Raw genomic sequence first — 15,138 nt, 5'->3', positions numbered from 1 at the left:
AAATCCGATTAAATTTAAATGTAGCCAATCTAAAAGCCCAAATTTTGTAAAAATCAATCATTCCAGTTCAAACCAGCAAACATACATCAGGCAAGGAGCAGATCCTAACGGCCCCAAGCCTGACGACACAAATGAGTCTTCAAACTGCTGCAGAAGGCCGAGGAGGATGGGGGCAGTGCGAATCTATGGGGGGAAGCTGACGGTCTAAGTGCAAAACTTTACTTTTATCTATGTAACATACAGTGTTCCCTCGATTTTCACGGATTCGAACTTCGTGAAAAGTCTATACCACGGTTTTTCAAAAATATTAATTAAAAAATACTTTGCGGGTTTTTTCCCTATACCACGGTTTTTCCTGCCCGATGACCCGATGAGTATTGTGAGCAGAGTCAGGTTACAAGCGGTGTGCCACAAGGGTCTGTTCTGGGTCCTATTCTTTTTCATATGTTTGTGAGTGACATAGGGGAAGGTTTGGTAGGGAAGGTTTGCCTATTTGCCGATGACTCTAAAGTGTGCAATAGGGTTGATATTCCTGGAGGCGTCTGTAATATGGTAAATGATTTAGCTTTACTAGATAAATGGTCAAAGCAATGGAAACTGCAGTTTAATGTTTCCAAATGTAAAATAATGCACTTGGGGAAAAGGAATCCTCAATCTGAGTATTGTATTGGCAGTTCTGTGTTAGCAAATACTACACAAGAAAAGGATTTAGGGGTAGTGATTTCTGACAGTCTCAAAATGGGTGAACAGTGCAGTCAGGCGGTAGGGAAAGCAAGTAGGATGCTTGGCTGCATAGCTAGAGGTATAACAAGCAGGAAGAGGGAGATTATGATCCCGCTATATAGAATGCTGGTGAGACCACATTTGGAATACTGTGTTCAGTTCTGGAGACCTCACCTACAAAAAGATGTTGACAAAATTGAACGGGTCCAAAGACGGGCTACAAGAATGGTGGAAGGTCTTAAGCATAAAACGTATCACGAAAGACTTAATGAACTCAATCTGTATAGTCTGGAGCAGTGATTTTCAACCTTTTTTGAGCCGCGGCACATTTTTTACATTTACGAAATCCTGGGGCACATTGAACGGGGGGAGGGTGGGGTTAAAAAAAGTTTGAACAAAAAAATTATCTCTCTCTCTTCCTCCCTTTTGCTCTATTTTTCTCTCCCTCCCTCTTTCTCTCACTTCTTTCTCTCTCCATCCCTCTTTCTTTCTCTTCCTTCCTTCCTCTCTTTTTTGCTCTTTCTCTCTCCCTCACTACCTCCCTCTATGTCTTTCCCTTGCTCTCCTTCCCTCCCTCTCTTTCTCTCTCTCTATTGCTTTCTTTCTCTCTTTCTCTCTTGCTTTCTTTCTCTTGTTCTCTTTCTCTCTTGCTTTCTCTCTCTTGTTCCCTTTCTCTCTCACACTCTTTCTCTTTCTTTCTCTCTCTCTCTTGCTTTCTTTCTCTCTTTCTTTCTTTCTCTCTCTCTCTGAGCTTCGCGGCACACCTGATCATGTCTCACGGCACACTAGTGTGCCGCGGCACACTGGTTGAAAATCACTGGTCTGGAGGACAGAAGGAAAAGGGGGGACATGATCGAAACATTTAAATATGTTAAAGGGTTAAATAAGGTCCAGCAGGGAAGTGTTTTTAAAAGGAAAGTGAACACAAGAACAAGGGGACACAATCTGAAGTTAGTTGTGGGAAAGATCAAAAGCAACATGAGAAAATATTATTTTACTGAAAGAGTAGTAGATCCTTGGAACAAACTTCCAGCAGACGTGGTAGATAAATCCACAGTAACTGAATTTAAACATGCCTGGGATAAACATATATCCATCCTAAGATAAAATACAGAAAATAGTATAAGGGCAGACTAGATGGACCAGGAGGTCTTTTTCTGCCGTCAGACTTCTATGTTTCTATGTTTCTATGATGTCATATGTCATCGCCAAACTTTCATCTGCCTTTAATAAATATTTTTTTTAATAAACTTTAATAAATAAACATGGTGAGTAATGATCTAAATGGTTGCTAAGGGAATGCTAAATTGCACTTTAGGGGTTTAAAGTCTTAAGGGAAGGCTTCTGATACTGTTCATAGCCAAAAATAGTGTATTTACGTACGCATCTGTACTTCGCGGAAATTCAACTTTCGCGGGTGGTCTCGGAACGCATCCCCCGCGAAAATCGAAGGAACACTGTATTGTTAAATAGGGACCAATCTTAAGTTTGTCAAGTCTTTTTTGGAACTTGAGCTGGGGTGTTGGCAATTCCTGCCAGTTTGTTTGTTTGCTGTTTGTTTGTTTATTCATTCATTCATTTATTCTATTTTTTTAAAAACTCACGGCAGCTTACATGTTAGCAATAGCACTTTTTAACAGAGCCAGCATATTCCCCACAATCCGGGTCCTTACTTTACCCACCTCGGAAGGATGGAAGGTTGAGTCAACCTTGAGCCAAAGATGAGATTTGAACCGCTGACCTGCAGATCTACAGTCAGCTTTAGTGGCCTGCAATAGTGCACTCTACCTGCTGCGCCACCTCGGCTTTTTAAATGGGACTCTACCATGAGGCTCTGGTTACTGCTTGATTTATTTATTATATTATTTATTACTTAGATTTGTATGCCGCCCCTCTCCGAAGACTCGGGGCGGCTCACAACATGTGGAAACAAATCATAAATAATCTAACAAATTTAAAATTAAAAGATTTAAAAGACCCCATATACTAACAGACATACACACAAGCATACCATATATAAATTAAACATGCCCAGGGGAAGATGTTTCAGTTCCCCCATGCCTGACGGCAAAGGTGGGTTTTAAGGAGTTTACGGAAGGCAGGAAGAGTAGGGGCAGTTCTAATCTCCGGGGGGAGTTGGTTCCAGAGGGCCGGTGCCGCCACAGAGAAGGCTCTTCCCCTGGGGCCCGCCAAACGACATTGTTTAGTTGACGGGATCCGGAGAAGGCCCACTCTGTGGGACCTGATCGGTCGCTGGGATTCGTGCGGCAGGAGGCGGTCTCGGAGATATTCTGGTCCAATGCCATGAAGGGCTTTAAAGGTCATAACCAACACTTTGAATTGTGACCGGAAACTGATCGGCAACCAATGCAGACTGCGGAGTGATGGTGAAACATGGGCATACCTAGGTAAGCCCATGACTGCTCTCGCAGCTGCATTCTGCACGATCTGAAGTTTCCGAACACTTTTCAAAGGTAGCCCCATGTAGAGAGCATTACAGTAGTCGAACCTCGAGGTGATGAGGGCATGAGTGACTGTGAGCAATGACTCCCGGTCCAAATAGGGCCGCAACTGGTGCACCAGGCGAACCTGGGCAAACGCCCCCCTCGCCACAACTGAAAGATGGTTCTCTAATGTGAGCTGTGGATCGAGGAGGACGCCCAAGTTGCGGACCCTCTCTGAGGGGGTCAATAATTCCCCCCCCCAGGGTAATGGACGGACAGATGGGATTGTCCTTGGGAGGCAAAACCCACAGCCACTCCGTCTTATCCGGGTTGAGCTTGAGTCTGTTGACACCCATCCAGGCCCCAACAGCCTCCAGACACCGGCACATCACTTCCACCGCTTCGTTGACTGGGCATGGGGTGGAGATGTACAACTGGGTATCATCCGCATATTGATGATACCTCACCCCATGTCCTTGGATGATCTCGCCCAGCGGTTTCATGTAGATGTTGAATAGCAGGGGGGAGAGGACCGACCCCTGAGGCACCCCACAAGGGAGAGACCTAGGAGTCGATGCCTGTGCATTGAGAAAATCTCCGTTCCTCTGCAGATATGAGCAACATGGAAGTGTTGGGCTGGATTTTTCTGAGGAATGGACTTCAGGCCAGGATCGGTTTCCAAGGAAGTTTTTATTCTGGCCAACTGAGCAGAGGTCATTTCCATATAATGTGATGACAATTTTACAACAGAGAAAAGGGCAGAAGATGCAATTATATGACTTTTCTTTTTTTTTAATTCCTTTCCTGCTTCTCTGTATCAATTGTTTTTGTTTGTTTTGTATATTTTATTAGATTAAAATTTTGAATTAAAAAAAAGGAATGTGTATCAAAGAAAGACAATTTTGATACATTTTTGTACACACTTTTCTATTACCAATCTTTTTTCTGTTGAAATGCCTTTTGGAAACATTTCTCATACCATATACAGTCAGTCATCTCCTCTTTGTTAAGACCCCTTTTCTAGCTCTGCTGGGTATGTAACTTTCTCATTTTTGACCTAATGCAAACTTCTCTGTATGCAGTTACAAACACACAAGGCGTTTAGCATGGGGGGCAGGGCTTGGAAGCATCTTTGGCTGTTGATATTGGCTGTTGGTGGTGGTAATATTGTTAGTTGCCTGGCTGAGCTGTTTTGAGCTTAATTATTGAATTAGAGCTGTAGTGTTGAGGATTGCTTTAGTATCTACATACAGTGGTACCTCGGTACTCGAACGCTTTGGTTCTCGTACATTTCGGATAACGAACAAAATTTTCGGCAAAAATTTGCTTCGGTATCTGAACAAAAATTCGGATACTGAACAGCCACAGAAAATGTTGTTCATTATCTGAAATTTTACCGTCGGGGGCTGCTGCAATCCCAGCAGCTTCAGGGGGCTGAGGAGCTCTATAAGAGCTCCAAGCTGCAGGAAGGGTGGGGGCGGCTGCAATCCCGGCAGCTTCGGGAAGCTCCTTTCCTCATTGCTTCCTCTTATTACATGTAAGCAGCTGCAAAAACTTTGTCCTTCCCGGCGGCGGCAACGGCGGTGGCTTCCCTTCGAGGAGCAACAGCGCCAGGAACGTCACGTGATGAAGGGAAGCCGCTGGAGCCATCTCAGCAGTTGCCGCTGCTCCAGCAGCGGCAACTTTATAATTATAATATAATTAACTCAGTTCTACCCAATAATACAGTGATCCCTCGAGTTTCGCGATCTCGATCTTCGCGAAACGCTATATTGCGATTTTTAAAAAAATATTAATTTAAAAAAAACCCACTTCCGGGTTTGGCTTCGGGAGTCAGCTGGGAAGCGGCGCGGCTGTTTTAAAAGGTCGCAGCCGGCCTGGGGGGCTTCCCAGCACCCCCCTGAACCCTGGGTTCGGGGGGGTGCTGGGAAGCCCCCCAGGCCGGCTGCGACCTTTTAAAACAGCCGCGCCGCTTCCCAGCTGAGTCCTGAAGCCAAACGCGGAAGTTCGGCGGCTGGACAAACGGCGGCCGGACAAGCGGCGGCCGCGGCAGCAGCGAGGAGCCGAAGATCGGGGTTTCCCCTTTGCGGCGCTGCCGAGCAGATCAGCTGCTGGGCGGCGGAAGGAACCTTCCCTGGGCCAGGTGCGGAAGTAAAAACACCATCTGCGCATGTGCGGCCATGGGGAAAAAGGGCGCATGCGCAGATGGTGTTTTTACTTCCGCACCACTATATTGTGAAAAATCGATTATCGCGAGGGGTCTTGGAACGTAACCCTCGCGATACTCGAGGGATCACTGTATACAGTATTGGGTAGAACTGAGTTAATTATATTAATCCGGCCCTTTAAAACCATCCCAATTTCTCAGGCGGACCCATGGCAAAATTAATTGCCCACCTCTGCTCTTGGGGCTGCTTTCTCAGTGCCAGGGGCTTCATCAAGCTGAACTGGGGGTAGAAAGCAGCAAATGTGTGGGTGAAAGCAGGAAGTGATGTTGTTCCATGAATTCCCACGAATTCTCAAGTTCTGGATGGAATGGGCAGACTCCATTACATTCGTAGCTCAAGGACTCTTACCCGGATGGAAGTGGTGGGCAGCACCCGGTGCGCCCAGAGCGTGGCACCAGTAGGTTGGTTGCACCCAGGGGCACGGCTCCGGTACATCGGCGGCCGTGCATGGGCACAACCAGTGAGATACCAGCGATTTTTGCTTTTTGCTTCCGTGCATGTGAAAAATGCCCAAATCTCCTGCGCCTACGTCTTTCCGCGAGGGAGATTTGGGTGAAAATTGCCGAAATTTCACACGAGGACGTTTGTGCGCTAGAGATTTGGGCGATTTTCACCTATGCCGAAAATTGCCCAAATCGCTCATGCATGAGGACGCTTGTGCGAGATTTCATGTGTTGCGTATGGTTAGAGCGCACACCGTGAGGCTGGTGGCTGCCAGCACATCACTGGCTGAAGGCCAGATAGCCATTATCAAAGGAATATGTTCCATTTTCTTTTCTCAATCCCCATCTAATACCATTACAAATTCTTTATAGTCAAATTAAATATTCAGTTTCTCAGCTGGACTTACAAGGGGACATTAGAAATTAAATTCAAGCCTTCTCTACACTTATCCCCTGGGGCTTCAAGTGGATTTTCTTGTGTGCAATAAGGCTGGAATGTTTCCTGAAGCACCACCCACACTCAAGACACTCAAATGGTTTCTCCCCTGTGTGTATAAGCATATGGTTTAGAATGCTAGTCCTAATACTGAAATCTTTCCCACAGTCTGGACACTCGTATGGTTTCTCTCCTGTGTGGGTTCTCTGGTGTATCACCAGACTGGAACTTTGACTGAAACTTTTCCCGCAATCAGGACATTCAAAGGGTTTCTCTCCTGTGTGAGTCCTCTGGTGTATCGCCAGGTAGGAATTCCGACTGAAACTTTTCCCACAATCCGGACATTCAAAGGATTTCTCTCCTGTGTGCATCCTTTGGTGTCTCACCAGGCTGGAATTCCAACTGAAACTTTTCCCACAATCAGGACACTTAAAGGGTTTCTCTCCTGTGTGAGTTCTCTGGTGTTCCAGCAGGCTGGAATTGTGACTGAAACTTTTCCCACAGTCAGGACACTTAAATGGTTTCTCTCCTGTGTGAGTTCTCTGGTGTGTCATCAGGTTGGAATGCTGGGTAAAATTTTTCCCGCAATCAGGACATTCAAAGGGTTTCTCCCCTGTGTGAGTCCTCTGGTGTGAAATGAGGTGAGAATTTTGACTGAAACTTTTCCCACAATCGGGACATTCAAAGAGTTTCTCGTTGGGGTGAGTCCACGTTGCCATGCTCGATAAAGCATCTACCGCACTCCTTCACGTGTGAGTCGTTCCCTGAAACAAAACAGAGTTGTTCTGACCAAAGGTTTTGTTACACTCAGAGTATATGTAAGGTTTTTCTCCAGTCTGGATCCTTTCATGGATAATCAACTGTGATTTGCAAGTTGTATCGATCCCACAACTGAGATTTTTCAAAACTCATATTTATTTATTTTATTTATTAATCAGATTTGTTTGCTGCCCCTCTCCGCAGACTCGGGGCGGCTCACAGCAATAATAATACAATGTAAACAAATCTAATATTTAAGTTAATTTAAAACCCCATTTTAGAAACCAATCATACATACAGACCTACCATGCATAAATTTTATAAGCCTAGGGGGAGGGAAAGTCTCAATTCCCCCATGCCTGACGACAGAGGTGGGTTTTAAGGAGCTTACGAAAGGCAAGGAGGGTGGGGGCAACTCTGATATCTGGGGGGAGTTGGTTCCAAAGGGTCGGGGCCGCCACAGAGAAGGCTCTTCCCCTGGGTCCCGCCAAATGACATTGTTTAGTTGACGGGACCCGGAGAAGGCCAACTCTGTGGGACCTAACTGGTCGCTGGGATTCATGCGGCAGAAGGCGGTCCCGGAGATATTCTGGTCCAGTGCCATATTCCTGAAGTCATCAAAAATATAGATGATGGCTTGTTTATTGATGCTTTGATTCAAGCTGTTTTCCTCCTCCCAGAGTGAGGCCTGCAACACTGTCTGCACTATGTAGTTTTCCAATTGACCTTTAACTCCCCACTGACTTTTTCACTTCCCTCTTTTGCTGAATGGAAAAATAATCTCCCTTGAATTTCACGTAATGCTATGCTTGGATTTCACCCTCTACTTTTCCCAGGTAGAAATCTCCTTTTGATTTTCTTGTTTCTCTCTCACTTGTGGCCCTCTGAAGGAAATGGAAAATATTTTTTCCAAGTCTTGGGAGAAGGGCGGCATACAAGCCTAATAAATAATAATAATAATTTTGATTTCTGGATTGACTTACTTTTCTATTCAATGTTGCTTGTTGTCCTCAGTTTTCCAAAGCGCTTTTATTGCCATCCTGTTTGTCTATAAGATTCAAATAAAAAGGATATATTTAATTATAATAATATTTTATATATTAATATTTTATATATTATATAATATATTTAAAAATAAAATGGTTGCAGGAGAAAAAAACATTTACATTACAACGAAAAATGATGAAATTTACTTATTACTGACTCATTATCACAAATTCTAGGCAATGCAAAGGGTTGTTTTGTACAGTCAAGTGAAAAAGAAAGTACACTCTCTTTCATATTATTATTATTATTATTATTATTATTATTATTATTATTATTATTATTATTAAATTAGATTTGTGTGCCGCCCCTCTCCAAGGACTCGGAGCGGCTTCCAACAAACATTTCTTTGTTTTTACTTATCTGGACATAACAAATATCATCGCAACTGAACAGAATTGGAAGAGACTTTTCAGTCTTCTAACCCAGCCTTTGTTCAAGCAGGAGACCCAATACCAGGCCTGTGAAACGGGCAGCCTTTGCAAATACCCCCAATCTTAGCTCCAAAAAGGCAAAAAAAAAATAAAATGCAATCAAATAAAATAAATAAATAAATAAATAACTGACTGCAATTGGGACTGTCATTAAGTGGCCTAATCAATAGCTATTTTTCAAAAAGTGCTGCATTAAGCACAAGAACCTAGTTTATTTATTTATTAATGGGATTTGTATGCCGCCCCTCTCCGTGGATTCAGGGCGGCTCACAACATGTCAATAAAACAATATACAAATTACAGTCAGATCCCAATTAATATAGATAATTAACTAAAAACTAAGCATCACAATCATTCATTCAATGCACAGTTAATACACAGACGAGGGCACCAATAGGAAACACGGTGCTTGTTAGCTAGAAATGGAAGTAAAACAATAACCCAAAAAGGACCAGAAGCAAATCAGTCTGATCTTGCTGCCCGGAGAACATCAAGTCCATAACAGAATAATTGAGTTTTGGAGGGACCTTGGAGGTCTTCTAGTCCAGTGTTTCCCAACCTTGGCCACTTGAAGATATCAGGACTTCAACTCCCAGAATTGAAGACTCCCAGTTGAAGTCCAAATATCTTCAAGTGGCCAAGGTTGGGAAACACTATTCTAGTCCATCCCCTATTCAGGCAGGAGACCTTATTCTATTCCGAACAAGTGACTGTCCACTCTTCTCTTAAAACCCTCCGGTGATGGAGCCTCCACAACCTCCGGAGGGAAACTGTCCCCAAAGACTTTTTCAATCTTCCCACCAGCAGAATATTGCAGCCACCAGTTTCACAGCGTGCAGCACCAGTGAGCTTAAATTTGGGCAGGAGGGGAACCTGCAATAGTAGCAGAAGCTGACACGCTTCAGCCCACTTGCTTCTCTGCTTCCAGGCCGTGGAGGAAACCAAACAGCCCGACTTGCTCCGGGACTCTCCTCCCACCTGCCCTCAACTCACTTTCCAGCCGCTGCTTCGAACCCTGCAAGAGCAGAAAAGCCACTCTGCACACCATCTTTCTCCCAGGAGTAATCCGGAACAGGAAGTTGCTCTGCGCGTCTCCTTTCCTCCCAACATTTCTAGCAATGTAGTACTCTATGGTTTTCAAAAGTCGTTTTTTTAAGCTCAAGCGCCTATGACACTACTGAATTTGGTGCCTTTCTAGGCACAGACGTTGCCTGACCGCCATCTAGCGACAGGGGGTGGAAAAAGTCGTCTGTCCAGTCTTTACCAAGGCGTTTGGAAGATGTTTTCGTTGATTAAATGGCAATAGGTCATTTTCGACTCCCAACAATCGACCTTTGCAACTGAGCCAAGTGAAATAGTGAAACATGGCGCTACTTAGCTTCAGTTTTGGTGCCTTTAGGTCAGTTTTGATGCTCGGGAGGGGGTCTCTCCCCCACCCCCCCTTCCTGCTGCCTAGGCTTGAGAAGACCGGCCAATACAGGGAGTGGACAAAAAACTGGAAACACCTAGCAGCTCTTCCCTGGAATCCAGATTTGTGAAGCTCCCTTCGAACAAATTTTGTGGAAACTGGGTTATGTATATGTCTATTGAGCTCTGCGGTGATTTTAGGAGCTGCGGTCTTGCGATCCGCTCTAACAATTCAGTTTAGAGTGTAACGGTCTCTCTCAGACAACTTCGACTTTCGACCAGACCTGTGCTTGGCTGAGGACGTTTTCCCTTCTCTTTCAAAAGCAGTCATTACTTTTGAGACATTGCCTCTTGAAATGCCAAACATTTGGGCACTTTCTGTTACACTAGCACCTGCCATTCGAGCACCAACAATTTGGCCTCTTTGAAAGTCTGAGAGATCTGCCATTTCTTACATAGAAACATAGAAGACTGATGGCAGAAAAAGACCTCATGGTCCATCTAGTCTGCCCTTATAATATTTCCTGTATTTTATCTAAGGATGGATATATGTTTATCCCAGGTATGTTTAAATTCAGTTACTGTGGATTTACCAACCACGTCTGCTGGAAGTTTGTTCCAAGGATCTACTACTCTTTCAGTAAAATATTTTCCCATGTTGCTTTTGATCTTTCCCCCAACTAACTTCAGATTGTGTCCCCTTATTCTTGTGTTCAGTTTCCTATTAAAAACACTTCCCTCCTGAACTTTATTTAACCCTTTAACATATTTAAATGTTTCGATCATGTCCCCCCTTTTCCTTCTGTCCTGCAGACTATACAGATTGAGTTCATTAAGTCTTTCCTGATACGTTTTATGCTTAAGACCTTCCACCATTCCTGTCTTTGGGCCTGTTCAATTTTGTCAATATCTTTTTGTAGGTGAGGTCTCCAGAACTGAACACAGTATTCCAAATGTGGTCTCACCAGCGCTCTATACAGCGGGCTCACAACCTCCCTCTTCCTGCTTCTTATACCTCTAGCTATGCAGCCAAGCATCCTACTTGCTTTTCCTACCGCCCAACCACACTGCTCACCCATTTTGAGACTGTCAGAAATCACTACCCCTAAATCCTTCTTCTCTTCTGAAGTTTTTGCTAGCACAGAACTGCCAATACAATACTCAGATGGAGGATTCCTTTTCCCCAAGTGCATTATTTTACATTTGGAAACATTAAACTGCAGTTTCCATTGCTTTGACCATTTATCTTCTTGAAGGTTATAACCAATTTCCTTAAATTTCTGCTTTAAAAAAAGGTAGTTTTAAAAAAACATATCAAATAACATAATTTTTTTTAAAACTATTAAAATGTCAAGTTTTGATTGATTTGAACATGTTCAAACATTATGATGCCAAAAATTCAAGTGTTTCCATTTTTGTGTCCACCCCCTGTAATTTGACCCACTCCTCCTTATGGCAGTCACTCTAATATTGGAATCGGGGGGGGGGGGTTCCACTTACCGGCCACTACCAGTACACCCTCCAGGATTGTCACACATGCCCTTTGGCATAAGATTTGACTTCTGCGCATGTGCAGCAAGTGAAATCTCATCTGAGGACGCCCACGCGTTATTTGTTTGCTTCAGTGCATGTGCAGAAGCAAAAAACCCGCCGAAAATTGGCAAAATCCCATGCGTTGAGAGCGTCCTCGTGTGCGATTCCGCTTGCTGTGCATGAACAGAAGCCAAATGTCACACGTGCACAAGCGTGCATGCGTCCGGGGCGCGGAGAGGCATGCGCATCTCGGTTTATGCCACTGGAACCCCGATCCCAGCTATACCGGCTGCAACCCATTACTGATTGGAATAAAGCACAATTTACACCTTTTTTTTTTTCAAATGCACTTGCAAGACAGGCATGGTCAGACACCTTGTGGCCTGACATAAGTGGCATTGCAACACCCCCCCTCTGGAGGGAAGGAAGGGAACCACTCCCTGCAGGCAACGCCAGAGTCAGATCTCCCCGAGGAAAACCCGGCAAGCCCAAGAACGGGATCTGCAGCTCCCTTCCTCCTGGCAGGGAGAAGATCTCCTGGAGGCTGGAGGGAGAGCAGCTTTACTTGCACCAAACGGGATCCAGGAGCCTTTCCAGAGGGATCCAGCACTGATCCTCGCCGGGTGAAGGAAAACGGAGATCCAGCCACTGGTTAAAGGCAACTGATGAGTTACCGGGGGGGGGGGGGGTCACCTTTAGTGAAGCCAATGAATCCCACAAAACTATTTGAAGTGATATCTCTATGGAAGATTTAGTAATTGGTTCCAATGTAGACCATCTCCTCTGACTCTTAAGGTGGCTTTGTTTAATTTTGCTTGATATTGTTATATAGCCCTGTGTGATAGCTTTTATTTATTTATTTATTTATTAGTTTATTTGTTTGTTTTGTCAAAAACAAACGTATTGGTGGTATACAAAGATATAATATTTATATACATGATACTTGTAAAAAAGAAACATTAGGACAGAGAACGGAAGGCATGCTGGTCCACTTATGCACGCCCTTTGCTGACCTCTTAGGAATTGGGAGAGGTCAGGAGTGGATAGTCTAAGGGTAAAGTTTGAGGGGGTTAGGTGATGATACTACAGAGCCTGGTAGTGAGTTCCATGCATCAACTACTCGGTTACTAAAGTCATATTTACTGCAGTTCAGCTTGGAGTGGTTTACATTAAAGTTTGTATCTGTTGTGTGCTCATGTGTTGTTGTGGTTGAAGCTGAAGTAGTCGTTGACAAGGACATTGTAGCAGATGATTTTTATGGGCTATGCTTAGGTCGTGTTTAAGGCGACATAGTTTTAAGCTTTATAAAACCTAGGAGTGTAAGTCTAGTTGCATAGGGTTTTCTGTTGCGAATGGAGGGCTCTTCTGGTAAAGTATCTCTGGACATTTTCTACAGTGTTTATGTCTGAAATGCGGTGAGAATTATTTCTGGAAATTATATGAAAGACATACATTATTTAATAATTTAACATTTTAATTATTTAGACAGGATTATATACGTGTCAAAATATAAAAACAATGATATACCAAACGAAGATGAAATTGTAAGGAAAAATTTTAACTGCTAAAATGGATAAGATGTCCAAAAAATTGCAAAATAAGAAAGAATCAGAATATTATTTAATTTGAAACAAGTTTTATGAAAGGTTAAACAATAGGAATTCAATGCTACAAAATGTTAAATAACAAATTGTTAGATCTATATATATATAATTATATAAAAATGGAAGAGATCTATGTGTAAATAAATGTATATAGAAATTGAAGAGAGAATATGTATTAAATCCAGAAAAGAGATATATGAAATAAGATAAAAGGTAGACCAGAAAGTACATACAAATAGAAGAAATAGGTATGGAAATAAATTATAAATATAACAAAATATTTAAACTATAAGTACAGTGTTCCCTCGACTTTCACGGGGGATGTGTTCCAAGACCACCCGCGAAAGTCGAATTTCCGCGAAGTAGAGATGCAGAATACAGTGATCCCCCGATCATTGCGAGGGTTCCGTTCCAGGACCCCTCGCAATGATCGGTTTTGCGCGAAGTAGCGCTGCGGAAGTAAAAACACCATCTGCGCATGCGCAGATGGTGTTTTTACTTCCCAGCAGCGAGGAGCCAAAGATTGGGGTTTCCCCCAACTCCTCGCTGCTGCCGCGCCCGCCGCTTGTCCGCCGCCTGCCTGCCCGCGCGCCCGCCCTTCGCCCGCCCACGCAGTTCGCTCGCGCCGCTTCCCAGCTGGGAAGCAGCGCTGGGGGTCTTACCGGCCGCCCACTCCTCGCTGCTGCCGCGCCCGCCGCTTGTCCGCCGCCTGCCTGCCCGCGCGCCCGCCCTTCGCCCGCCCACGCCGTTCGCTCGCACCGCGACTCAGTTGGGAAGCCACGCGGCTGTTTTAAAACATCGCCGCCGGCATGGGGGGCTTCCTAGCAGCCCCCCAAACCCGGGTTGGGGGTCCGGGGAGTGCTGGCAAGCCCCCCATGCTGGCGGCGACGTTTTAAAACAGCCGCGCGGCTTCCCAACTGAGTCGCGGCGCGAGCGAACCCGGGTGGCCGGGCGAGCAGCGAGCGAACGGCGGGTGGCTGGGCGAACGGCGGGCGAACGGGTGCTGTGGGGGGCCTTTAAACAAGCAGAAGATTTATGGTGGCTTTCCATTTTAATTATGTCTGGATACAGGATTTCCTTGGGCTTAAGCTGCAATCACCCACAAAGCTTGGGCTTAAGCTGCAATCACCCACCCTCCCGCCAGCAAGAGGGGGAAGACCCAGGGAAGCCGCCCAGCAGCTGATCTGCCCGGCGCCATCTACGCATGCGTGGCCATAGAAAAAAAGGGCACGCATGCGCAGATGGTGTTTGTACTTCCGGGTTGAAAAATCGCCATATAGCCGTTTCGCAATGATCGGGATCGCAATACCCGGGGGATCACTGTACACTATTTGTGGCTATGGACAGTATCACAAGCCTTCCCTTAACACTTTAAAACCCTAAATTACAATTTCCCATTCCCTTAGCAACCATTTAGATTATTACTCACCATGTTTATTTATTAAAGTTTATTTTAAAAATATTTATTAAAGGCAGACAAAGGTTTGGTGATGACATGACGTCATCGGGCGGGAAAAACCATGGTACAGGGGAAAAATCAGCAAAGTATTTTTTTAATTAATATTTTTGAAAACCAGTGGTACAGTAGTCCCTCGCTATATCACGCTTCACCTACTGCAGCTTCACTTCATCACGGGTTTTCAAGAAATATTAATGAGAAAAATCATTCGCGGATCTTCACTGGTTCGCGGGTTTCTGAGAAAGTCAATCGGCAGATTTAAACAGCCTGCGAAACTCGATCGGCAGGTTTTAAAAAAAAAAAAATCTAAAATTGTAAATACTGTATTTAAATACTGTATCTAAAATAAATACTGTGTGGGAAGGGTTTATAAACACTTAAAACAATGAAAACTTACCAAACAATTACAATATAAATACTTAAATAAGTACTATCAGTCAATAAATTCCCCATCGCGGATTTCACCTATCGCGGCCGGGTCTGGAATGTAACACCCGCGATAGGTGAGGTCTTACTGTATAGACTTTTCGTGAAGTTCGAACCCGCAAAAATCGAGGGAAGGCTGTATATAAAAATCTTGTGGACTGATCTTGCGCTATAACCTAAATAGGAACTATGGTTTCT

The 15,138-nt window shown here is 44.3% G+C and overlaps 1 protein-coding gene across 1 annotated transcript; it reads right to left on the bottom strand.

The window, feature by feature from the left end:
* Positions 1–5,379: 5,379 nt before the first annotated feature.
* Positions 5,380–9,603, bottom strand: LOC139163068 (zinc finger protein OZF-like). The gene is made up of 3 exons (XM_070744011.1): positions 9,505–9,603; positions 8,017–8,081; positions 5,380–7,038 (listed from the first exon to the last, which is right to left on the bottom strand). Exon 3 carries the CDS (start codon positions 6,991–6,993, stop codon positions 6,268–6,270), a length of 726 nt encoding a protein of 241 aa, XP_070600112.1. The 5' UTR covers positions 6,994–7,038; positions 8,017–8,081; positions 9,505–9,603; the 3' UTR covers positions 5,380–6,267.
* Positions 9,604–15,138: the final 5,535 nt, after the last annotated feature.

The sequence above is a fragment of the Erythrolamprus reginae genome, chromosome 2 (genome assembly GCF_031021105.1).
Source record: "Erythrolamprus reginae isolate rEryReg1 chromosome 2, rEryReg1.hap1, whole genome shotgun sequence".
In the NCBI taxonomy this organism is placed as follows: domain Eukaryota; kingdom Metazoa; phylum Chordata; class Lepidosauria; order Squamata; family Dipsadidae; genus Erythrolamprus; species Erythrolamprus reginae.
The sequence above is the reverse complement of the archived record's forward strand: the minus strand, read 5'-3'. Positions and strand labels throughout refer to the sequence as shown.

Coding starts and splice junctions, on each gene's coding strand:
- LOC139163068 (XM_070744011.1), bottom strand. CDS start 6,993: ATGGCAACGTGGACTCACCCCAACGAGAAACTCTTTGAATGTCCCGAT.